Source organism: Clytia hemisphaerica, unplaced genomic scaffold (genome assembly GCF_902728285.1).
Source record: "Clytia hemisphaerica strain Z4C2 unplaced genomic scaffold, Clytia hemisphaerica genome assembly, whole genome shotgun sequence".
In the NCBI taxonomy this organism is placed as follows: domain Eukaryota; kingdom Metazoa; phylum Cnidaria; class Hydrozoa; order Leptothecata; family Clytiidae; genus Clytia; species Clytia hemisphaerica.
Window position 1 is genome coordinate 209379 of NW_027103595.1, and position 25346 is coordinate 234724.

At 36.0% G+C, this 25346-nt stretch overlaps 3 protein-coding genes across 6 annotated transcripts; 2 read left to right on the top strand and 1 right to left on the bottom strand.

Annotated features, from left to right (window-relative positions):
• The first annotated feature begins 348 nt into the window (after window positions 1-348).
• On the top strand, window positions 349-15145 carry LOC136801591 (glutathione hydrolase 1 proenzyme-like). 4 transcript variants are annotated; one of them, XM_067058227.1, is made up of 11 exons: window positions 349-394; window positions 7248-7340; window positions 9247-9315; window positions 9951-10122; window positions 10212-10440; window positions 10912-11113; window positions 11250-11557; window positions 12052-12206; window positions 12943-13130; window positions 13938-14196; window positions 14496-15145. In XM_067058227.1, exons 3-11 carry the CDS (start codon window positions 9305-9307, stop codon window positions 14757-14759), a joined length of 1788 nt encoding a protein of 595 aa, XP_066914328.1. In that variant the 5' UTR covers window positions 349-394; window positions 7248-7340; window positions 9247-9304; the 3' UTR covers window positions 14760-15145. The 4 variants fall into 4 exon arrangements, with proteins under 4 accessions (XP_066914328.1, XP_066914331.1, XP_066914332.1 ...); XM_067058230.1 differs by lacking the exon at window positions 349-394 and having other exon boundaries at window positions 7232-7340; XM_067058231.1 differs by lacking the exons at window positions 349-394; window positions 7248-7340 and adding an exon at window positions 8795-8846.
• A 62-nt stretch (window positions 15146-15207) lies between these two features.
• Window positions 15208-16749, bottom strand: LOC136801592 (3-galactosyl-N-acetylglucosaminide 4-alpha-L-fucosyltransferase FUT3-like). The gene has a single exon (XM_067058232.1). It carries the CDS (start codon window positions 16648-16650, stop codon window positions 15382-15384), a length of 1269 nt encoding a protein of 422 aa, XP_066914333.1. The 5' UTR covers window positions 16651-16749; the 3' UTR covers window positions 15208-15381.
• A 206-nt stretch (window positions 16750-16955) lies between these two features.
• On the top strand, window positions 16956-18362 carry LOC136801780 (alpha-(1,3)-fucosyltransferase 7-like). Its single transcript, XM_067058446.1, has one exon. It carries the CDS (start codon window positions 16956-16958, stop codon window positions 18360-18362), a length of 1407 nt encoding a protein of 468 aa, XP_066914547.1.
• Window positions 18363-25346: the final 6984 nt, after the last annotated feature.

The following is a 25346-nucleotide window of genomic DNA, read 5'->3' on the forward strand; positions in this document are numbered from 1 at the left end:
ACTTGATGCCTTTATCAGATAATGGTAAGATAAAGTATTTGTTATCTCCCTATTAGAGAAAAAAACTAGGGAATTCATACTTAGGTCTTTGATTAAAATCCCAGGTTCAATATTGTAAGCACTTCAATTGGAGCTCCGAAACTGCTTAAATGATTAAGCCTAACACCAACAGAGACGTTATCAGCTTTCTATGTCAAATATTTATGCGAAGCTCGATAAATTTTTTATTCGGCAGTAAGAACCTCACAGCCATCTTATGCGATAGGCGTGACTGGGGAGATTTTTCGTCTTTTAGCTGATATCGCAGTATGTGGATTATTTACAGGCTTAGCAAACCAATCGATTTCATTTCATCCAGTGACTTGTTAAGTGGTTTTACCGTGAAGACTTGAAGGTATGTTTGATTCTTTTCATTCAGCTTTCTTGCCCCGCCCACAGTCCCTTTCAGTGAGTACAGTGCCGTGGCCAATTTCGACTATTTTTAAATAAACTGAGATTATTTTTTTATTCAAAAGAGGCTTCCTTTCACATCAGTTGTAAAAAGATATGCTCCGCCCAGCATTCAACCAAATATTCCGTAAAATGATATTTACGCTTGCTACCTTTTCCAATTAAATAAGGTCTTATTGACACAACTTGAAAATTTTGTTACACAAATAATTATTTATAGCAAGTTTACAGACAGCACCAATTAAATCAAGCTGCTAAAAATTCTGTTATTATCTTAGCCACAACGATTATGAAAATCACTTTTTGATAGCTTTTTTCCTCCTTTTATAAACTTGTTATAATCAGGGTTGCTAATTGGTTAAAAGTCTGGAATTGCATAAACTGTCTGGAAATAATCTGGAATTTGAAGGAAATAGTCCAGAGCGAAGTCTAGTAAACTTTTCGGAAGTAGGAAACTTTTATCCTACCATTTAAAACTCCCAACAATTTCTGCTCGCTTTGCTCGCAACCAAACTTTTATTTCATGTTCATTCTGATATTTCCTATATGAAAGAAAATGAATTTTTCAGCCGGAAATAAAACTGTTTTTTTTGCATAGGCAATAAGAACAAATTCCAGTTGAAATGCAAATTTAATTTTGGGTCAAATTGCCTATAGGTGCTCTTTTCAGAATTTTCAAAGACATTTGGGTCCAAGAGAAGAACGTCAATTTTACCACCATATTTTTTGTTTTGCTCTATTTTATGAATGGTTCATGCCCTATTACACTTTTTTTTTTTTTATAAGAACCAGTAAATTTTTGTTGAGGCTCGGCTGTTCTTATTTTTTTGGCACTTCGAGCCTCAAATTGTTCTTATGCTGTTCTTATTTTTAGGGCAAATTTGGGGGTATTTTTGGGTTTGAACCCTAATTTCATTAATTTGGCCCTTATTTTACCTAAAACTCAGCAACTCCAGGCTCAGGATTGTTCTTAAATTGTTCTTATTTTTTGGCATTTTTGAGCCTCATTGTTCTTATAAAATTGTTCTTATAAAAAAAAAAGTGTATGTAGCTTTATTTTTTTACAAGTTTAAAAGGAAATAGAAGACTGTGATAATTAGGCTATGATTCACTTTTGATTCTGGCTCTATGGGTGCATGGAGGTATAAAGAAAAACAGGAGAAGTAAATGGAAATGGAACATAGACTTGTTCTGTGGGGCCAAGTTTTATTTAATTCTCGTTTATTAGAAGGCTAATATCTTCAATGCTGATAGTTAGAATGTTCAGAGCAAACTTTAGTTCTATTATAGAGTCTTGTTTCATCGGGCAAGCTTAGAATTTCTTTTGATACATTTTATAAAAGAAATTACTTTAACGACCAATTACCGACAGATTAAACTCCTGTTTTTCTTTATACCTCCATGATGGGTGGTCCTAAATATAAGAAAAACAATACAAATATAAAGTTATTTCTCTCAAGGCTGAGTTTGGAGAGGCTAGGTGGACCCAAAAATTTAAAAAAAATCTGAATTGGACGTCACAGTAACACTCACTTTGTGCGCTTTTTTAACTCCGCGAGGGTGAAAACAGCGATCGTTGTAGCGCCTATATAAGAGAAACGCTATCTTCATCTGTTTTGAAGGGGTCATTGATCATTAAGGATCATACTATTTTTAACTACCTAGCACGTGTTAGAAAATTGATGCGTACAGTATATGGCCCCCAAAACGGAGACGGCCCCCAAAACGGAGGTTGTCATTAAAATGAGGATTCTGACTTGCAGATTTATCAGAATTAAACGATTTTTGTTTATTTTGAAAGAATAATGGTTATTCTAAAAAATGAGCATGTTTTTGATGGTTTGAGACGGATTCAAAATAACATATTTGCGTCTGAAGGAGATATTTTAACACCAAAATTAGATAAAAATTGCAGAAAATGCAGATACATATGTGACTTTAGAGGATGGGTAAAAGATATAGCATCTTAAAGGTCAACCAGTATTTTGGGACCCTAAAATCAGCATTGATAAAACGGAAAATTCTAAATATGAGAAACAGCAAAAAATCTTGGAATTCCATTCCTATCAGGTTGAGTTAATACGTAGTTTATAACAAAAAATTAACATTATATATAAAATTTTTCGCTCAATCAGCAAAAACGGGAAATTCTGTCATTTTTTTTCAAAATAATAGGAGAAAAATACCTTTAAAGCTTAATATTTTAAGTTTCAGTTTAGCTTTTCTTCTGAAATTTTCACAGCTTTTTCCATACATGAATGGAACTATTTTCAAAAGACATTGATTTTCAGAAACTTGATTAAGGCATTGTTAAATCTAAATTGTCATTTTGAAAATTTCTAAATTTTCAGTTTGGACTTTGCAATATCGAAAATCTTGAAATATTTCATAAAAATCATAAATTTTTCATCTATCGGGTCGTAAATTTAAGGGTAAACACAAATATGTTCATAGTTTTTCCCCCTATTACCACTGGGCTTAATAATTTGATTTTAACTACACCCCTGTTTTGGGGGCCCCAAACCTGCGTTTTTACATTCAGGGATATACTGTAAAAATTTTATCAAACATGCCCGAAACCCTCTAAATCACATTTCCAAACTATGGTCAAAATTTTGTATTAATATCTTAAAGATATCTCGAGAAATCGCTAAAATTGCAAACCTCCGTTTTGGGGGCCATTAGAAAAAAGCTAACTATCTTTAAGCGATTGAAAAATATTGTTGAAATTGAAAATTTTGAAAAAGAACTTTCGGGAAATAAAGTAGAGATGTTAAAGTTTTTCATGCAGAAAATTTTTTTGTAAAACCTCTTTTCCTCTAGATTTGAGAGAAATTTTAAATTTGATCGACGTTTTGGGGGCCACATACTGTAGCAGTCTATTTTTAATTTTTACAATCACTCAACTAATTTTTAAATAGTAGTTCCACTTTATTTATAAGAACTTTTGCATAAGTTGATGCTATTTAAAAAAATTTGCACCCATTGAGACGCCTGTATTTTTTGAGTATCGGACACGTTTAGAGAGGACCCAACATTTTTTGACGACTGAAGTTATTTGTTTCCGATACGATTTGATTAATTTCCAACTCCAAATTTAAAGGCTTTATCCATTTTAGAATAAGTTAGTCTGATTCGCAGACCTCTATAGATATACTTCCTATAAGAAGCTTTTTTCGCTAGAGGATGAGCAGAAGCCTAAGAAAAAGTATGCTTTTAAAATATTCAATCTGAAAGTTATCTGAAAAGAAGATTGATGTAATATTAAAAGGTGATTTATCAAATTGTTGCAATCATAAAAAAGTCAAAGGTCGTATGTAAATATGCTAATTTCCTGTCTGTGATAGCGAAGTTGTGTAAGTAGTTGAGTGGAGAGGTTTATACCATGACATGATGCACGAGGAATGTTTTTTTGTGTAATGGATCTTCTAGAGATGTGATTTTTGATTCTTTGGTTTTTATCCTCCCGTATCTTTCACTTCTAAGTTGTTAAATTTGTTTGGTTCAATGGGTTGATCATTCTATGGTTACATGTGTGGGCTCTTGTCTTTTCAACGAACGCAAAACCGTTATCTCATGCGCTCCGCTGCAGATTATTTAGAGACGTTCTTTAGACCCATTCCTCTCATTGAAAAGTGTCTTTGATAGCTGAGCTTCAATTATCAGATTTAAAAAGGAAATATTTAATTGTATCACTGTGTTACATTCTATTTGATTAACTCTAATTAATTTGTTATGCTATATTCGGTGTATCGCGACATGATAAAGCATGATCCCTGATGAATTTTGGCATTTTACTTTGTTTATCTCTTCAGCTATTTCTTCGATTCCGTTTTTTTTAAGATAAAGTTTTGTAACAAACCTTAACGGTTTTCTTGGTTGTATTTAAAAAAGATCGTTGCTTGAAATAGTCGTTGGATTTGTTGCTTGTTTAGGGGGATTTAAGACATGCAGACAAGAGCCGTACCTTACCTGTTGTCTGGATTCTGACGGATATTCCAGAAACAGAGATCATCCATATTAAAAGCGATTATCTTAAGATATTGAAAAAACCAACAAATTAAGGCCGAAAGGAATTAAAAAGCTTCTTTGACATTATAAAGCAATCTCTTGTTTAACTCCTTAAAAGATTTTTGATCAACCCATAACCGTCTTCGTGGGCCATGAAATTTTGGTACGAACACAATATAAAGATTGCCCGGTTGTTTCTAAATGTATGTACCAACGCAACAAAGAGTCAAACAAACCAACAAATTAAGGTCGAAAGGAATTAAAAAACGTTTTAAATTTAACCACAATTGATATATTCCGTTGTTTTTCAAAGAAGGTAACGGTCGCAAAAAGAAAAACATAATCTTAGTCATAAGATAATTGCTTTCTTCTATTTAGTTCAAACAAAGGAATCATTCTGTCATTACCAGACTTGTTTTGGTCATTCATTATTATTTATAAGACCATCAAAGAAGAAAATCTCACTTACTGACAGACTTAAATCTTTGAATTAATAATTTGGAATCTTCATTTCTTCAATCGAGAACTAGAATCTGACTTTCTGTCCGTCTGTCTGTTATATATAGTTTGGTGCAGCCTAGGGACTTCAAAATTTGGTCCAATTTGGTTTTATCTTGGGTGTATTTCTTCATTTCAAATTTTGATTTTTGGGCCTTAGGTCTAGTTTCTCACTATTGCTTCCATTGAGACTCGATAGATGGGATGACCCCATTACGGTGTGCATTCGACTATTTTGTAATTGATCTTTATAACAAGCCTTTTAATTCTAGAAGTATAAAAAATGCGATTAAAGGTAATTGTTATTTTACTGTTGGTGGTTATGTTAAAATTGAATGTGTGCTCCAAAGTGTCCAGATTTCACGTCAAGCGGGCTGGTCACTGGAGGATACACGAGTGTTGGAAGAAGTGCACTACCCTTTTCAATAAATGTACACAAATAGAAGACTTAGTCAAGAACGGTTTCAAGCTATGTCGACAAATGAAAGGTCGATGTGAAAACAATTGTAGAATCAAAAAACGAAAATTAAAAGTTGGAAAGCATTTGAGAAAAGCCTTGAAAAAAATCTGGGGAGTTTCATGACAGAACTTTTATTGTACACTGATTCCATTGATTTCTAAAAATGCATTACGTGATTCAACTTGCAAGTCTGCTCCAGTCAACTTATATATATGACCGCCCTAATGTTTTGAGTGGCAACCACATTCATTGAAAGCCGCATGGATTACCTCTTAGCTTGAATGTTTGATAACTTTTAAAATGGGAAAATTGTAATTTGAGACCTGAAACCGACGTTTTTGTATAGAGTTACAAGCCTGTTGAATCTTTAGCGGAAAAGTGTTTTAAGCATCTGGGTAAATGATTACGTTTTGCAAGACATTGACATCTGACAATATTAACCTGTCAGATCAAGGGCAGAGCACCCTCTTAAAGTTTTAGAAAAATAAATATTACGTCAACATTTTTAAAGAAGAACATGTAAATAACTTTATATCTATGAATAAATTCTATGACCCTAAATTTTCCGCCATGATTACCAAATAGGGTAGCAAAACACCAAAATAGAATGATCTGTCCTCCTTTTGGGGGGAATTTGGGAAAAAGTGGAAAATTGTTAAGAAAATTTTGTAATTTCAGTCTCATTCAGGGTTATTTTTCTCAAATTTTAGGGTCCATTTTTCGAAGCTCAGCGGCACACCTCCGTCTGTCGGCAAGTGTAGTAGCCCCGTAGTCAAGCTATACTGTGCTAAGTCCCTAAACTGAATCTAGGTTTGACTGATAGAAATTGTTATGTGCCTTAAGGAACTACAATCCTGGACAGAACTGTTTGTCCACCCCTCCCCCCAATATCAATGTTGATGGTGAGTCTTGTGAACGTGCAAAAATTCAACTCCAACATTGATTTTGGGGGGAGAGGGGGGACTTGCCGGTGGAAAAGGGTCATCGGACACCAGTTTTGACCACGATTGTAGTTTTTACGAAAACTAATTTTGGCGACCAAAATCCTTAAAGTCTTAAATTATAAAATCTTGAGTTTTTTGCGTAAAAATGAATTTTTATATGAAATTTCTTCAAAAATTGGGGGTTATTTTAGTAAAATTCGCCAAAATTAGTTCCCTCGAAGTAGTCTAATTATATTGTAAGTTTATTGTGGCTTGGATCACGGATTTGGTTACGTTACGTTTTGAGAGATTCTTCTAATAGATTTCAACTGAAGACATTGATACTGGAAAATTGATTTCACTGCTTCTGCTATCACTAGTTTATTGATAAATATTCGGTGTTGTTGGTCGAAAGTATTTAACGGGCTCTCTTACTTCATGGAGTTATCAGTACAACTTTTAAGGATGCAATTTTTATGCAAATTTTTTTCAGAAATACAGATATTGTTTTGCATTTCACTAGACCAGAGCATTTCCCTCTATCCCGTAAAATCAGTATAATAAACTGTGCTAACCATGCCTTGCTGGTTAAAATTCCCCAAGTTATAAAAAAGAACTTAAATTTATGAAAGGTAGATGGTTTCCAATCACAAAAATAGGCTTTGTTAAGGACTATAATTTTCTGATTTTCCTTAAAAACGCCGAGATCTTTCATATACCCTATTTTCCCGTCTTCCATTATAGTATTCTACAGAAAGGGCAAAATAATTTCAAAGCAAAATACTTTCAAAAAAGAAGACTAAAATCGAATTTTAAAGTTGAAAAGAGCTCACTGCGAGCTATAAAAAAGCTTAAGAAGATGAAATGGTGTTATTTATCCTTTTTGTTGTTAACACTGCTTTTAGGGAAGAGGGAAACTTTCTTCGTGCCAAACAACGGGAACAGCCAGATTGGAAGATGTGTTCATAGTTGGTTTCGAATCAAACTGGATTGAAAAAGTAAGTGTTTTCCGTTCAATCTTCCATCATTTAAAGACAAAATCGTGAAAAGCTGCATATCTTTCAGTTAAGACTTCCTTATCCCCAGTTTCAATGAAGTACAGTTACGTGACAGTGTTATGGGTAAGAAGGTCGGTTGATTGAACAAAAGTTTTCTCTTTTAAGTAGTAACCATTCATGAAGAATATCTAATCGAACTTGATGCGATTAATTCAATCTAAGAAAAAAGTATTCGCAGTTAGGTCTCCATGGGTGGTTTCGATTTTTAATCCCTTTTTTCCATTATTTGTGTTATTGCACTCAAAATTGTGTACTTGAAAATGCCTCATTAGCAGAAAGTTGTGGAAACAAATGTTGGATTGATAAGCGACTTTAAATATTTCAACTATAATAGCGACTTTCGTTGTTCACTAGTGATAAAGCCCTGTATTGAGAAAGTCTTTTTGTTGAAAACATGATTATGTCTTCACTTTGTAAACTGGGCAGTCTTTCAGGTGTTTGTGTTGACCCAAATAGTACTGAGATTACAGATTTCGAAATGGTCAGGGATCGGTTTTCCATGGCAGAAGTGGCTGAGTTTCTGTCTAAGCTGGTCTGATCGAGACATTGAAACATGGATATAACTATTTTGCAGACTATTACTTCTATCAACTAAACATATTTATGTTGGACGGTGAAAACGAATGCGGCTATTATATTTTGATTTTTCCCGACATGTTTCGGACTCGGTCCGTTCTCAAGGGAATGATATTTCTATAGAAAAGAAGTGCTTTTATACAAAATTATTTGACGTCAAATTGGACAAATACGTCATTTTAGGCGATTTCGGCTTGAAAATGGGTTGGTGTAAATGGGGCCATCTGATAAGTTAAATTTGGTCTAAAATGAACGTGTAAATCAGAACTTAGGCGCTCGGTTGGAGAAGATTGAGTTCTTGGTTCAATCCATGAGGTGTGAGGGTTCTCAGTTCTTTGATCCAGAAGTTTTCTCTCTGTAGTATTATCCTTTTCATTCGTTCTATATTTGTCTCGTTGATTAGTTCGATGATGGTGAACTTTGCGTCTCTGTTGAAATCGTGGTTGGTTTGGTGGAAATGTTTACACGCTGGGATAAACATATTTAGGACCAATGCTATCAATTCAAGCATTAAACTTTTGACAAGGAGTTTTTAGCGTGAAGTTAATGCTAATAAGTGTTTAGCTATAAGCCTTTGATATAATTGGTGCTCAGCCCTCAACCAAATAGCGTTTTTAGGGCTCAGTTTGAGGAATGAATGTCTGAGCAAAGATAGAACATTTCATATAGCCTTTTTATACCACAAAAGACTGTTTTATATAGAATGTCTTAGACGGACGGTCGTTAAGAAGGTGTCAAACGGGTTAGACTGTGAGCTATTTCTTCCTCGTATTTTTAGTTGACTTGTCATTAGACCTATAAAGAGTTGTTAAAAGTTTTGTATAATAATACTCCATTTGTTTTTCAAATTCCTGTACCAAGATGTCAAAAGTATTAAAACTCTTTTTCGTGATCTGAGATCGAAATTTATTGTCTGAACAAAAGTTTTCTTACTTAGCTGGGTATTCAGCCTATTCAAAAGGTGGTGTCATATTTTCAACTTTTTCTTGACTTATTCGCTTGAATGTTTGTCATTCTAAATCAGGATTTTATTGTGGATTGCTCTTTATAGATTGGCGTGATGTACTTATAAGCCCTTATAAAACTCTTAAAAATTTTGTTTACCTTTATGTATTTATGGAAACTTCGTTCCCTTTTTTTACAAAGCTAGGGCTTTTTAATATTATCTTTTACGTTCCACGAAAACTATGTAAACCTTCGTGTTTTAGTTTGTTACCATGACGATGCAACCAAACTTTTTACTGATATTTTTGTTTTGTTTTACTTTCAGTGATTGACTGTCGATCGAAGTAACAAGAGAACTTTGTGTGAACAAGGAAGTTTCCAACATGAATAACAGGTTAAAATGTTTTAGATTTTAGTCTGGGTTTTCCTTAATTACCAAATAGTAATTTAACGGTTATTCTGATAAGTGCTACCAGGCATTAATTTTTAAGGACACGCGATTCACTCCTTACGTTTTATACGAACCACATTTTTTAACGAGCGAGAAGACATAATGAAGTCTGAATAGCGGTCCATGAAGTTTCTTTTAAACAATACTGTCATGTCAAGGAACTTGAAGACTTGAAGATGCACTTCTTTCTTTTATGTGAATTATAAAGCTTGAGATATTTTAGCTTAAAACGTTCTAAAATAATTCTTAGATTTTCACGATTAAAATGTATTATCCGCAAGTTCTTCCTCTCTGCATTTCAAACAGAATGGCATTTATTGTATTATGTGCAACTGGAGAGTAATCCATTTCCTTCAGAATACAAATCGGGGAGATCTCTCTGGATCTGCCCATATAATTTATTCTGTTTCTTCAAAAGAGTTTCGCTTTGCTTGGCTCTGCCATAGGACGATTTGTGAAACGATATATCTTGTTCTGGTATATTTTAGGTTTAAAAAAAAGACCCATCAAATTCGATCAAAATTAGGGGAAGAGCTGTGATTAACTATCTCTAAAGAAATTTTCTCTCTTTTTATCAGGAAGCTTGCAGCTGTGGTTATTGTTGCTTTGTTGGTGGTAGTCATTGCTCTTGCAGTTGGTTTGGGAATTGGTTTGACAAAAGATGATGATGACGCTGAGAAAGGGACACAAACCAATGACGCTTTCTTCAAATATGGCGCTGTTGCTACTGACGCTAAACAATGCTCCGAGGTAAAAACGGAATTTTCATATATCTTCATTATTTAACTTGCAAAATGTACTGGAAACAGTTGACTGATAATGAATGTTATTTCACCTAGATTGGGCGTGACATGTTAAAGAAGGGTGGTCACGCAGTTGATGGAGCGATAGCCGCCCTCATCTGTACGGGTGTTGTCAATTCTCATTCCACTGGGATTGCCGGAGGTGGCTTCATGATTATTTACGATAAAAGTAAAAATGAATCTATCATGCTCGATTACCGAGAAACTGGACCTGCAAGTCTCACCACCACTTCTTTTGATGGAAATACTGACGCTGCGAAAGTTGGTAAGTTATAAAATTTGTTTTTCGTTTTCTTTGCTTATCAGGATTATTTGTGTTGGCACTCGTTCCTTAGTGTCTAACTAGCCGATGATCTTATGTCAACAAAGAGCCTGCTTTTCCCTACTGGCCTTCGTTCTCGAACGTTTTTTGTCCCGCTGGGATTTATTCGGCATCTGAAACAATCGCTCCTCTGCCTCGAACATTAGCAAGTTTATAAATCTGTGCCTTTTTTGCGGCGGTGTCAGAAAGCTTCTAATTTCTCTAAATCCTGACTGACTGAGAACGACGGTAAGTCACCATTTTTACGGCCCTCGATTTTTCGGGTCAGAACTGCAGGTTTCCAAATCGCTTCAGTCACTCCGCCATCCTCAAAAGTGCAAATTCTTAAACTCGCTATTGTTTGGATTGAAGATTGAGTTGTTTTAATATCTCCTCTTGAAAAGTGACACAAAATTTTGTGTTTCATCTTCACAGGTGGTGCCGCAGTTGGTGTTCCAGGAGAACTTCGAGGTTTGAAGAAAGCCCATGAAAAATACGGTAAATTAACCTGGGCTGAACTCATTCAACCGTCCATTGATCTTGCGGAAGAAGGTACTGTCATTGGTAAACACATGGGCAAGTATCTGAAGAGCAGTAGTAGCACAGGAGCAAAAGTGAAAGCTGATCCTGGATTGAGGTAAGAATAGATGACAATTGATTTAAAATAGGTTTTGGTCACATTTTAGCTTTTAAAAAAATGCGTTTAGCAGGGAAGGATTCTCACTAGCAGACAGGGCATATAACTTTCAGATCGTTTAATTTTGATTTTATAGCGAGCTTTTTATTGACGCTGACGGTAACTTCAAGTCTATTGGATCAATGGTTAAGAATGTCAAATATGCAGAAAGTTTACGTCAAATTCAAGCGGACTATGATGCTCTAAACACTGGTAACTTATCAACAATTTTCTTGGAAGACGTAAATGCAAAAGGTGGCAACATGACGGCAGAGGATTTGAAGAATTACACAGTGTTGGAGAAAACACCAATCAAGATCAAGTTAACTGATCAATTGACACTCCATACTTCACCACTACCCGGTGGTGGTTCTGTTCTTTCACACATTTTGAACATGGTTAAAGGTATTCAAATCGAAAGAATGATTGTTTATTCTCTTTTCCTTTGCGATCATCCTCTTTTCAGCTTTCATTAACTATAAATGGTACATCTTAATATGTTACAACGAATCTGTACCACACCCCACAACGTTTTGGTCTTTTTTCAAGCCATACCAACATAGCCCACATAATTCCTACTCTTAAAGGTTTTATTTTTACATAAGTGTTCCCGTTTCATATCATACATACGTTACATATCAGGACGGTGTCCCCCTATTGTTATATTGTGCTGATACAAAAAAATGCTTTTCTTTTCCTATCTTTCTGACCAATCTTACTCCACATCCGTATCAATACAATGTGAAAAAGCTTGTAAATTAAAATTGATGAGTAAGCAAAAGATATCACAAAAAGACAAAACCCTTAATAGAAGCTACCCTGTACGAATTCGAAAACTACTATATAGTGAAAGATACAAAGGATTTCTGCTGATTTATCCGAAAATCTTTCTTCCTCAGGTATGCAACTCTCACCATCTGATGAAGAACAAATCAGCAACAAAGTATTGATGTATCATAAAATTGTTGAAAGTTTCAAATTCAGTTATGCTATGCGACCCCACCTTGGTGATCCAAACCTCGTCCCAGACTCCGAAAAAGATAATTTTATGAAGGTAAGTAGTAAGTATCGATGAACAGTTCCACCTTGTCAGAAAGCAACAAGGTTCGCTTTGAAAATGTGTTTGTAGACACTTTTACATTCTCGACGATAAAATAAAAAATCCCATTAATTTTTATAGTTTGTATATGTAATCACATGATAACGAGTGCAATTCGAATATAATTGCACGAGTGATTTTTTTGTTATTAATTTTCCGAGTCCGAAAGGACGAGGAAAATTCGAAACAAAAAAATCACGAGTGCAATTTTCGAATAGTACGAGTTATTATGTGATTACGAGCTAATCGCACAATGGCTCTCACTACTTTTTCCCAGTTAGGAAAGTAAATTACAGAAATTACACTGAGAGTTTTATATTTTTCTCTTCTCTTTATGTCTTTCTTTTATTGTTGTTTTTGATTTTCTTTCTCGCAAAATAAATTTCGAATGCAATTAAAACGTTCGATGCAAAAAAAATGTAAGAAAAAACATTAAAATCAATTTGTAAACATTGGCGCGGCATTGGAGAGTGTGATTAACGATTAATTGCTCTCTATAGGATGCTCTCTTTGAGGGCGTGCCAAATAAGAAAAAATAACCCATCGTGTGATTAGAACTATTATCAATGTGCGTATTTAGTTTGCGCAGTATATCTTAAATTAACAAATGCCGCTGTAAACTAAGCCAACAAAATATCGAACCCAATCAGATTCTTCGACTTTTTTCTTTCAATCATTTCAACTTATACAGTATTCGAGAGATATTTTATCCGACATCAACGCGACCAACCATCGTGACATGATCAATTTGACATCCACACAACCCAACAGTTATTATGATCCATACTTCGTGACCACTGAAGACCAAGGAACAACTCATGTCTCTGTTCTTGACAAAGATGGAAACGCTGTTTCAGCTACGGATACAATCAACTATGCGTAAGAATTAACCCCCCCCCCCCCTCCTTGAAACTTTTTCCATTAAAGCATTAGGCTCAAAATTACATACTTGGTAAAAATATCTCAATCGAAACTGAGGTTGTAAGATGCATGTATTTCTCTTACGAAATAAGTATCTAAAATCGGTTTGATACGGTAAAGGTCATATTTTCCTCTAATTACACTATGGCTTTCAAAAAATCTGCTTAATCTAAAAATCTAAATATGTCTTTAAAACCGAGAATGTTCACTTTCACATGCAATTGATCGAAAATGAAGAGATGGAAACATTTGAGGATGGAAGAACAATTGGAATGGAAAAATATTCTTCTTCGTTACTTTCCCTCCAATTTAGTGCGGATAAACTAACATTTTCCTATAATCTTTAGTGCGATAGAAAAGTCAATGGTTCAAAGTAATTTATTTCCTCCCGTTATTAGTGCATTATTTAATCGGCCACATTAAATTAGAGAAACGACGGTCTCGTTTTTAAAATGTTGACTTGCGGACGTTAAAGCCATATAGACCGACCGACGTAATCATTTGACTGGAGTTTTATATAGACTTGTAAACAAGTCTGTTATTTACCGCGCGCAACAAAATTTAGGAGTCGGGTACTGGCTAGGTATAATCGGTAAAACGTTCACACGGGAATTAGCGCGCGAGAGAGAAGGAAAATAATTTGAGAATGTCGTTCTAGATACGGTTTCCCGATTTTACCACTCTAGTAAGATTTTCCGGTGTGATGTTTTTCTTCATGTTTTCATTCAACGACTATACTAGTCTAGAGTTTTATACTGCTTTTAGGTTCGGAGCAAAGTTTCGTTCTATGAAATCTGGTATCATCTACAATAACGAGTTAGCCGACTACTTCACCAACTCCTCTTACACGAAGAACGAGAAAAACGAGGTAGTCGATTATCCTAAACCCATGGTCAACGCCCCTCTTGCAGGGCGGCGCCCTCTCTCATCAACCTGCCCTTCAGTGATTACTGACCAGGATAATAATGTGAAAATGGTGGTGGGCGGATCAGGTGGAACAAGAATCACTCTCTCTACCGCGTGGGTAAGTAAAGAAGCTTTTCATCGCCCCCCTCGCCCCTTCGCTCCTTTGTCCCTTTCGACACGAGAAAACTATCATGATATTTCTGATAAGTTTTCTAGCAAAAATAGCAAAAATCTTTATCTCTAAAAAATTGTGGAATTATATTTTCGACAAAAAGACTCGAACTTGAATTGCTTGATCTTTAACAACGAAATTTAAGAGTTTTCAAGACTTCTGCAAAATGCTCAATTTAGTATTACATGCTTAATGGTGCTCAGGTGCATTTGAATGACAATAATTCATATCACTTACTTCTATAGGTTATCATTAAGAAACTATGGTTGAACTATACGCTTTCCGATGCCATCCTTGACGCTCGTCCCCAGCACGCTTTTTATCCAACCTATATTCGAAACGAAAAAGATTACCCACTCTCACAAGCTATCAGAGATGGATTAGAGGCTAAAAATCACGAGATCAAAGATTCTACACTGAATGCAATTATTCAAGGAATCTTTGTTGATGATGATAAAATATACGCTAAATCTGATCCTCGAAAAGAAGGCGTGGCCGCTGGATATTAGAGGAGACGTGCAGCCAACTTGAAATTAGATCAAAGGCAAAAGTAGATATTTGATTTGGGGATCAGAGTTTTGCTCCAGCTTGATATGGAGTATTACTGTAGTTGGAGCCAAACCTCTGCTGATGAGTTACCTACAAGAGGAGTTTTCAAACACGTCTTTTAAAGGTGTACCCTTAGAGTCGCCTCCTTACACATAATCGTCTTAGATAATTGAAATATCGCTCAAAATTATTTTTCCATTTCAATAGTTTGTACAACATATATAGCATAAATAATACATAATATAAAAGGTCCTATTTTTGTAGTTACTTGTACATAGTTTCATCACATTTTTTTGAAAATCTACACTTAATATATAAATAGCTGAATGTACAGCAGAACGGTAAATATTATAATGATAGATATCTTCCATCGACTGTTAGCATCTACTTAGCAGCAACTTCAAAATTCAAGTACAGAAAAGAAGCGAAAAGTCTCGGCGGAACAACGGTAAAAGTGGGGAGGCTGAAGCTCAAAATGAGATAAAATTCGCCAGGAATTTAAGAAAAAATTTTATTTGCTCAAAAGTGGGGAGGCTGAAGTCTCCCCGCTTCAGCCGGGCCTCTGGGAAATAAACACGTGACCTATCTTAAATACTTTTGGAAGAGTTCTTCCTCGTATGATATACAGTTATCCTCATAATTCCAAAACTTTTCAACATCTACTTTTGCGAGGATGGCTTTTCTTAGTGGCTCTTCTTCGCGTTTCCAAAGAGCCTCGCATGTTGTGCACATTCGATTTTTACTTCTAAGTTTATAATTTTGCCGCCATTCGTGAAATTTGTTATACTCTTTATCATTTTGTGCCAACTTCTTCAAATAATCTGCCAAAACTTCCAAATTCTCGAAGTCCAAGATATTGATATAACTTCCGGGTGGTGCAACCTCTGGATCTGACATTGTTGCTCTGTTCAAAACGATGGGAACATTTCCACGACTTAAACCGTTCATATAGAATTTCTCGGTCACGTAATCTTTGCAGTACGCATTTTCCAACGAAAGTGTGAATTTGTACCGTGATTGAAGTTCTTTACAATCTTCGTAGCCAAACCTGCAATCTGGGAGACTGGGATCGAATTCTTTTTTGCATTGTCCATAAACATCAATCGGAATGTACTGTTTCAGCTTTTTAATAAATTGAGTGCGATATGATTTACAATCATTGCTAATGATAGCTATAATCATCTTATCCTTATCTTTAGCATAATCAACCTTCCCGATCGATGGGTCATCCTTCGCTCGAGGTCTCACCACGAAATGAGGTGTCCAGATGTCAGAATCTCTTCTATAGCTACCAGTCCAGTTGAAAACACTGTGGTACGGCTTCAAGGATATCATCTTTTTCTTGTAATAGAAAGGACTTTCGGATGGCATCCAAACCCATTGTTGTGTCAGTGGGATTTTGTTAAACGACTTCAGCTCCTTAACTGGTGGTAGATCTTGCCCGTGGAACAAAACAGCATCAGCTATTGGTATATAAGAATATGCATCGTAAACCAGTTGACAATGTCTGTATTTGCAAGGAGTTCCGTCATACTCAGTAAAGTCAAAATCATGAGGAACATCCCACCAATACATGTCTCCCATCACTTCCCCAAAAGTCAAAATGATCTTCTTTCGTTCATTCTTGTAATCAATTAAGCCAGATTTTTGATTTCGGAAAACTTTCGCCAGCACTGGATGTTTCATATACTGCACATGCTCCTTTCCACTTTCCTTCCAACTAACAGTTTCACCAGGTGTGTATTCTGGCACCTCTGGTGGTACACTTCGGTGAATGAAGAAATATGTCAATATCAACATCAATGCACATCCTCCAATATAGAAGAAACGTTTCTTCTCATTTCCTCTCATCCTGACCTACTTCTTTTCAACGTCTCTAGAAGGGTATTACAAGTTGTGTAGCTAAGCTTTCTTACTCATATTTTTTTCCTCAACTCTACTCTTTCCAATATTGAATTATCAATCCTAATCAATATCACTATGCAATTAGGTTTAATCTCTATGCAAAACTAAAGAACTATAGAATCGATCAGCTAATGACTTTGTTTCTAAAAGGATTATAATCTTTAGAATAAGTTAGGATTACAAAAAAACAAGAGGTATATATAGTTGGAGTAAGAAACTTATTTTTCGATGCAATGGTATCGTCAGGAAAGATGGCTGCGCATAACAGTTTATGGAAGTTTTTGTTAGTTATCGTTCTTATTGCTGTTTTAGTTTTTACTTACAAATATCAAGGCTCCTCTCGGTTTACCGCAGAGAATCGAGTGAAAAGCGAAGCTGTTTCAACAAAGGAAAAAAATAAATTGGTCAAAGGAACTAAGCTCAAGAAAAGCAAAATTAAAAATCAACAGAGGCAAAAAATGAAGTCGAGTCGGAAGAAGAATTCTAAAAGACCGAGTACCAGTGAAATTCCATCATGGTTTCGAACAACGAAAAAAAGTAATTTAAGTGTTTCAAAAAGCATCACATCTAAGATCGGAAAAAAGGATTGGGACAAAGTTCGACAACTGATCAAGTCGAAACGTAAGAAAATCATTTTATCATACACCGAAGTTTTTGAAGACCCTTATTGGTATGACGTGCCACGGTTTGCACCACTTACCGAACTGGATGGTTCTTTGTGTCCGTTCAACCATTGCCAAGTTGTTTACGACCAGAAAAAGTATATTTCCAAAGCGGACGCTGTGCTGTTCCACGCGGACGATCTACCGTCCGCCGCGCACTTGAAAGTGATTCGAAGGTTGAAATCGAAACCAACACAGACTTGGATTTGGATGACTTCCCAAAGTCCTCTTTATTTTGATCATCAAATCTCTTTTGAAGCTTACAAAGAGATTTTCAACTGGACTGGCACCTATCGTCGTGATTCTGAAATCTTTGCACCATACCGAGTGATTAAACCATTGCTACCTTCCGATAAAAGACCAGACCCGAAGAAAAACTATGCTAAGGGAAAAGATAAAATGATCATAGCGTTGATCAGCAACCATTGTGATTCTTATCGTATCAAATTAATCCGAGCACTGAAACAATTCATCGATATTGACTTGTATGGAAGATGTAAAAATAATGTTAACCCTGAATTAAAAGGAGATTGTCCCCTCAATTCGAAAGAATGCATTCAACTTCAATCACGGTACAAGTTCACACTTTCGTTGGAAAATGCGTACTGCAAAGATTATGTGACCGAGAAATTTTACTTGAACGGTTTAAGTCGTGGAAATGTTCCTATCGTTATGAACAGAGCAACAATGTCAGATCCAGAGGTTGCACCACCCGGAAGTTATATCAATATCTTGGATTTCGAGAATTTGAAAATGTTGGCAGATTTTTTGAAGAAGTTGGCGCAAAATGATCAAGAGTATAACAAATTTCACGAATGGCGACAAAAATACAAAATTGGGAGTAAGAATCGAATGTGTACAACATGTGAGGCTCTTTGGAAACGTGATATGTTGAGAAAAAACGAGAAGAGAGTGAAAAACATAGACAAGTTTTGGGCGTTCGATACAAATTGTCTTTCTCACACCCAAAAGATGTTTGCAAAGTATTTAAACTAGTTTCACTGTATAAATTGCGAAAATTATTTTCATCATTTCAAATATAACATATGAATCGTCAACAAGAAGTAAACTCACCCCTGTTTCTTTGGTGACATACTGTCGAAATTTGTTCTCTAACCCAAGGTTAAATCCCCGGGGGGGGGCCCTTAGGCAAAAATAGGTACGGGGACGTGCCGCTGGTCAGGGTACCTTTTTCAGTGTTGACCCCTGCGAGGGGCAAACAGATTTTACTAGATGTTGCAAGACTTTATTGTAGATTTTGATTCAGATTTTTTATTTCAACTGTTATGTTTTGTTTCTTCCCATATCGTTGAGACATTCCGCTGTAGGCTTAGAACAGCTGTAGAACAGAACAATACTCTCGACTCTTCTGTTTTTGATTTTCTGTAGAAATTATGCGATGAACAATCCGGGGTTCAATGAATCGACGATCGAACGCAATCGAACGCAATCGAACATCAATCGAACGCAATCGAATATCAATCGAATCTGAAAATCGATTTGTCTCATTGACATCCTCTCGTCTTTGTAAAAGCGTCGTTTACTTATACTTGCAAAATAATCCTTTCAAACCTAGACCTTCATCAGTTTTGATTTTGAGACCCTTACTGTAGGATCAAATAAGATTCCGATTCCTGCTATAACATCCCACTTGCCACTTGAAAACAGATGTAGTTAGTTCCGACTAGTTGAAAACAATGAAACAAGTTGGCCGATTATAAAAATAATCAAAACATTACTTCTTTTTTGCGTTTTATGATTTGCCAGCTTGGATTAATTCACTTTTTTCTGCCAGTATGCCCGGCAAAACTAGCAGAATGATCCCGGAAAAGCGCCAGTAATGCTAGAGCGGGAATCGGAATCTTATGTGATCCTACGGTAATCCTGGAAACGGATATCTGAAATTTATCTACGTTCATTATTTACGTTTTTTGAAACTTTAGCGTTCTATTTGTTCTTGTACATCTATAACATTGTATGACCTTTCTAGCTTTGAAACACATTTTGTGGAAGTAGAGAGTGATGATTTTGAATAATATTGAAGATATGTTTACTTTGTAATATCATAACTCTCGTCGTCGATTCTTTTCGTCGGTTTTCCAGGTATTGAGGTTTAATGTTTATGCAATGCTGTATTTTTTTACCTGGAAATGTTGATATCACGTTATACTTTACGAAAAACGCGAAAAACGTGTATAAAGAGTAGGTTTTTAACATAGAATCTGACAGGGTAGGTTTTTCAAGGTAGAATCTGACAGGGTATAGGTTTTTCACAGTAGAATCTGATAGGGTAGGTTTTTCATCGAATTTTTCTTCTGACAGGGTCTATTTTTCATCAAATTTCATTTCTGACAGGATCGACTTTTGAAACTCCAGCGGCACGTCCCCGTCGGTCGTCAAGGTCAGTGCCCCCCCCCCCCGGGTTAAATCTCGCAATACAAAGCAAATATGAAAGAGCGTACAACAGGCAAATAACACCCCTGTATCTGGCTAAAATTTCGTCCTCGGTGGAAAGATACCCTACAATTTCAGCCCCGCTGAAAAATTATTGACTTTGTTTTTATTCAATGGAAAAAAAATTGCGCTTCAAAACATCCCCAACCCCACTGGATTTTGTGACCTGTTTAGCCTATTTCCCAGGATTCGTGCATATCTGTTACATGCTTTTTGCTATTGCCTGTACAATTTAAAGGGAAAAATGCTGAAAGCTGTGCAGTTTCACTTCGAGAAAAACAAGAAAAACGTTGAAAAAATCGATTTTCTGTCAACATTCTATTGGCTTGGAAATTTATGAAGTCTTTTCCATTGTTTTTGCTTTTGTAAAACTTATAACCTCTATTTTCGCAAAAGAGTGATCAACTAAAAAATTGATTACTGCAGTGACGTAGAAAAGAGTCATGTACTAAAAACGCGAATCCTATAAAATAAGTAAAGAATAGAATTTTTATCCACAACCGGATTTCGATAGACAGGTGTGTCAAATAGCACTTGGGTATAATTACATACGCCCATGTTACCCGTTGTCCCCCTCCCAGGAAAAATTAAGGGCTCTGACTCTGATTTTTGCGAAGCGAATTTATGAGCGAAACAGTTTTGCTATATTGTGCACGTACCTTTAACTTCTATCCCAAGCGAAAATTTGCCATAAAATTTGCTATATAAATCACATCTTCAAACCGATGATTTTATCAAAATGACCTTGAATGGTTTGTCTTGAAGCCACGAAAACTTTCTCGGTTTGGTAGCTAGGACTGCGGAAAATGCTGTTTCAAAATGGTGTACCCTAACAGTGAACAGCGACAAAATTACCGGAAGCCGAAACACAGACTTAGAATCTGAAGTTGATCAAATTGCCGCACGGGCGGCACGCATCTAAGCAATCTAAGCAGTGGTTCTTCGGTTTTTAATGTTTATTTTGCTGTTAAATGGAAAAAAAATAGTTTGAACGGTGACAGAAAGGATCTTCATCGTCCCTTGACTTTTAACAGCAAGTATCAAATAAGGTCAATCAATGAGAGGTTTTTGCAAGTCGCGTGGGCGGGAGGAAGTGCTCTTTTAGTGAACGAAACTTACCTTGCAAAACCAAGTGGATATTCTATGATAAAGAAGTACGGAGGTAATCAAATTTTTGTCGAATTTGTCAAGAAATAAATCAAAACTGCCGAAGAACCAACAAGCCATCTTTGTACATTTTTGTTTTTGTTTTATTTTTATCGAATAAAAATATTCGATTGTTCGACGAATATCATTCGATTTTATTAAGGCACCAATTACACTAGAATAACTAGAAGGAAAACAAAAGAGCGATGCGCGGGGCAGCGGCGGGTGTTGTGCCGCCGTGGATTATGTAATGTGTTTGGGTCATTAAGGCTCTTACGACCCTGTCTCTATAGCGGCTTTATTAGAAGAGGGATTTTTAGTGAGTCCCTTATTTTGCTAGCAACTTGCGAATTGAGGTGGAGTCTGGATCGCTTCGCAACCCTTATACAATACGGCTAGTTGAGTTTTTCCACCATATACCGCCATACGTATACACCCAAAAATTTGGTCAATTAAGTTTCAAAATTCAAGGGGATTTGTGACGAGTCAGATTGATTTTAATGTTGATTAAACTTTTAGAAGTATTTTGGTCAACATTCAAATCATCATCCTCCGCCTGCCTCCGCCCGTGTTTCCAGCGCAGTTGAACAGGAGAGAAACTTAATGTCAGTAGAAAAATATAAATGCGCATGCTCCAGAAAGAAATCCAAAATGGTACCCGAGATAGGAAGGCCAGTGAAGAGGCGTTTGTGTTGGTTTTGCTAGTGTTGATGTGTGTTGGATGTATGGTATTATTTATTTGTTTATGCTTGTTTTTCCATTTTGACGCTTAAGATGAAATTAAAGTCATTGTATACATTTATGAAGCCATTTGTTAATATTGGTGTAAATTGTTAGTTTGAACAATCAAAAATGAAGACCATCATAAATTTCATTACATATATATATTTGTTTGATTTTTTTTCAGTCCGGCTCTGGGCAATCCTCTTTAATAAACCTTTCCCATAATTCAAACTTCTCAGAAATTGCCCAGGAAAATGTGCGCTCCACAGTTGTGTATTAGATAGACCTTTTCGCCTTTCCATCCGCCATATTGAATTGTATGCAAAAATTATGGTGGCCGAATTGCCGTGGTGAAATTCCCTTAGAAAGTATGCAAAACATATGCAAAAAGAAAGTATTAATTAAAAACTTACATGTATAATTGGCATTATATTTAAGTGTAATCTTGTAGAAGAAAGATTAAATTTGCTTCTCTTTTGAAAACTAAAAATAATTATATTCGCTCCTCATCTCTTAGAACCAGACGATCTCAATCGAACGGAATCAACGATCGAACCAATCAAACCAAATCGAACGCAATCGACCGATTGAAATTCGATTGTCGAACGCAATCGAATCTCAATCGAACGTCAAAATTCTGGGTAATATTCGATTGGTTCGATTGTTGTTCGACTGGTTCGATCGTCGATTCCGTTCAATTGAGATCGTCTGGCTTTATTCTTGCAGCTTCCCTACATCCAAGCTCTCAAACATCGCACAAGCCGAATGGAATACTTTTGATTTTCTGTAGAAATTATGCGATGAACAATCCGGGGTTCAATGAATCGACGATCGAACGCAATCGAACGCAATCGAACATCAATCGAACGCAATCGAATATCAATCGAATCTGAAAATCGCGGTAATATTCGATTGAGATTCGATTGCGTTCGACAATCGAATTTCAATCGGTCGATTGCGTTCGATTTGGTTCGACTGGTTCGATCGTCGATTCCGTTCGATTGAGATCGTCTGGTTAGAACAAGCACTTCAAAAATCAATAACATTAGACATAAACTCAAACTGAAAAATCACCTGCGAAGGTAAAAAACAATCTTTATTCGGCTTACGGCAAATTATTCTCCTGGGAATAGAGCCGCCAAATGATCAAATCAAAACATTGATAAAGTGTGACGTCATAATTACTGCTTTCAGTTTGCGTGTTTTGAAAGTTTGATGTTTGTACTCCGTCTTCGTGGAATTTTTTAATGACATGAAAACAGAATATGCAATGTCTTTAAGAACAAATTTCTAAAAGGCTTTTGTTGTTCTGTAAATATTTCCTTTTGGATTAAGAAATTCCATCTTATATTGTTCTAATGATCATAATATTTATTTATAAGATACTTTGTTGTCTTTTTAATCTTTGTGTAAACTTGCATATGTTTTGCATACATTCCAACTAAATCCAACCACTGCATTTTCGTTCCTGTATTTTTGCATACAATTCAAGATGGCGGACGGAAAGGCGAAAAGGTCTATTGTTTGAGAGGTAAACAAACACGTTATTGCCTGCGCAAGCCCAACGCCAAGAGGGCGGGCGACTATCTAAAATATATGTTCTGTTCGCGTCTCATAAAACATCTTCAAATCCAGTCGGTCGGTAGTAAATTTTGTCGGGTTTTTAAAATCTAATAAATCCCGAAGAATCAAGTCGGCAATCAACAAAATCTCTTGCCGCCATCTTTGATTTGCCAAATTAAATGTGCGCGCACATGTGTGAACCTTAAAAGCGGACCTTATTTTCGGCTCTCGGGGGTATTGGCCCTACCGCATTGCTGAATTTCGACTTGAAAGGTGAGTCGGTCGGGCGACGCAAATGGAACATCTTTTAGATTGCCGCTAAGGGGTTAGGAAAAGTGGGTTTTTTCAGCTTTCTACCAGACGGTGTCAATCGAACGAATCGAACGCTGAATCAATTGAACGCTGAATCAATTGAACGCAATTGACAAAAATAAGTCGAACGCAATCAAATCGCAATCAAATATTACCCAGGATTTGCCTGATTTGAATCTTACATAATATGGTCTTCTTTTTATTCTTTATCCCGTTCCCTTTTCTCCACAAGTGTTTCAACCGGTATTCCAACGAAGCCATATTTTGGTTTGTACAGAAATTTCGCCCGCTCAAATCTAAACAACAAAATGGTCAATCTCACTAAAGCAAAACATTGCGGCCACGGCATTTCCCTGGATAAAAATTCTGGTCACGTGACCATCCGTGATTTTAGACCAATGAAAACGCTTCATTTCCCCGGATTAAAGTTGTGTCTACACTAACACGCGGGAAATGGCTAGAAAACGAGAGAAAAAACTGGGGGTCAAATCAAATTTTTCTTCCTTCTTGCAGCAAACATAAAAGACTTTAAGAGGCCATTTATTTAAGAAAGGGGTGTTATATCGTAAATGAATTATGTAAGTAAGTGATATGTTAAGTAACAAGCTCATTAACAATTTTATTTTGAAGTTTGTTTTTAAAAACAGAACCCCCGTGCTATAAGATAATCTCATTTTCTTAACTTATGGACCCAATTGGAAGTCTTTGTAATACATATCATTTGGCAGTGTAGTTGCAGCCTATACAAGAATTGGAATCTAAAGTCTGAAGTCGTAACTCCTTGTCAGTGACCCCGCAGAGAAGTTTTTAGTTGGCAGAGACTGACTTTAGGTTGGTTTGGAAATCGTTTTATTTTGAAATGTAATCTTCACTTTAGATGAATACTTTTATTTATTTGGATTCATGAAAGGTTCAAGGTTTGTTTACTTTTTATTTCAAATTATTTCATTGATTTATTGAGCTGCAATAGCTGAATGAAAAACAAAGATTTTTGATAGTTATCATCTTGGGCTTGGCCGCCATTTTGAATTTCGATTTTTTTTCTCCTGTACTCGGCAATTTAGAGGTTGTTTGTAATACGCAATTTGGCTTACGCGTAACACTTGTGTTTCTCGTGGTCTTCTCCTATTCGAAGCAGAATTTTTCTGGATCGTTTTTTGTACTGTTATACAACTTTGTGAATCAAACTGGTATTTGGAACTTTGAATTTGTCTAATGAAAATATTTAACAATGGATGATGATAAACCAGGAAAGGTAAATAAAATTAACATGGCCCGAGCAAATCCGTATCAATTGTAAATACATGGCCCGAACATGGTCCGAACAAAATGTTCGGGCCGATTCAATAATACTTTTTTGTGGCCCGAGCATGGTCCGAACAGGCCCGAACATGTTCGGGCCATGCCGTGGGTCATGGTTAAAAGCAGTCAAAACGCAATTTACCTTACCTCCTGAGTTTGTCTTTGTTATGCTAAAATATAACAAACCTTTGTCATGCTGTCTAAATTACAAAAACCTCCAATCACTACTTCTCCGCCATCTTGTTTCACTTTAAATGCCGTGTTTTAAAATTCTTTATCTACATTATATGTACGGAAAAGGTTCCTCCAGGTTTTTTTAATCCCGGGATTAAACTACGAGGGCGGTTCCGCACGCTTATTTTCCTTTCGGCGTTGAGCCCCATGAATACTTAACAATAAAAGAGATTTTAGGATTAATGTTGAAATGTGTATTTTTGCGATAAATTTAGGCAATACTCAACAAAAAATAAGGTGGTTTTA

Excerpts from the sequence above, each read along its gene's own strand:
- LOC136801780 (XM_067058446.1), top strand. The coding sequence starts at position 16,956 with ATGGCTGCGCATAACAGTTTATGGAAGTTTTTGTTAGTTATCGTTCTT.
- LOC136801592 (XM_067058232.1), bottom strand. The coding sequence starts at position 16,650 with ATGAGAGGAAATGAGAAGAAACGTTTCTTCTATATTGGAGGATGTGCA.
- LOC136801591 (XM_067058227.1), top strand. Across the intron at positions 11,114-11,249 it reads AAAGCTGATCCTGGATTGAG|CGAGCTTTTTATTGACGCTG; the intron begins GTAAGAATAGAT and ends TTGATTTTATAG. Across the intron at positions 14,197-14,495 it reads TCACTCTCTCTACCGCGTGG|GTTATCATTAAGAAACTATG; the intron begins GTAAGTAAAGAA and ends TTACTTCTATAG.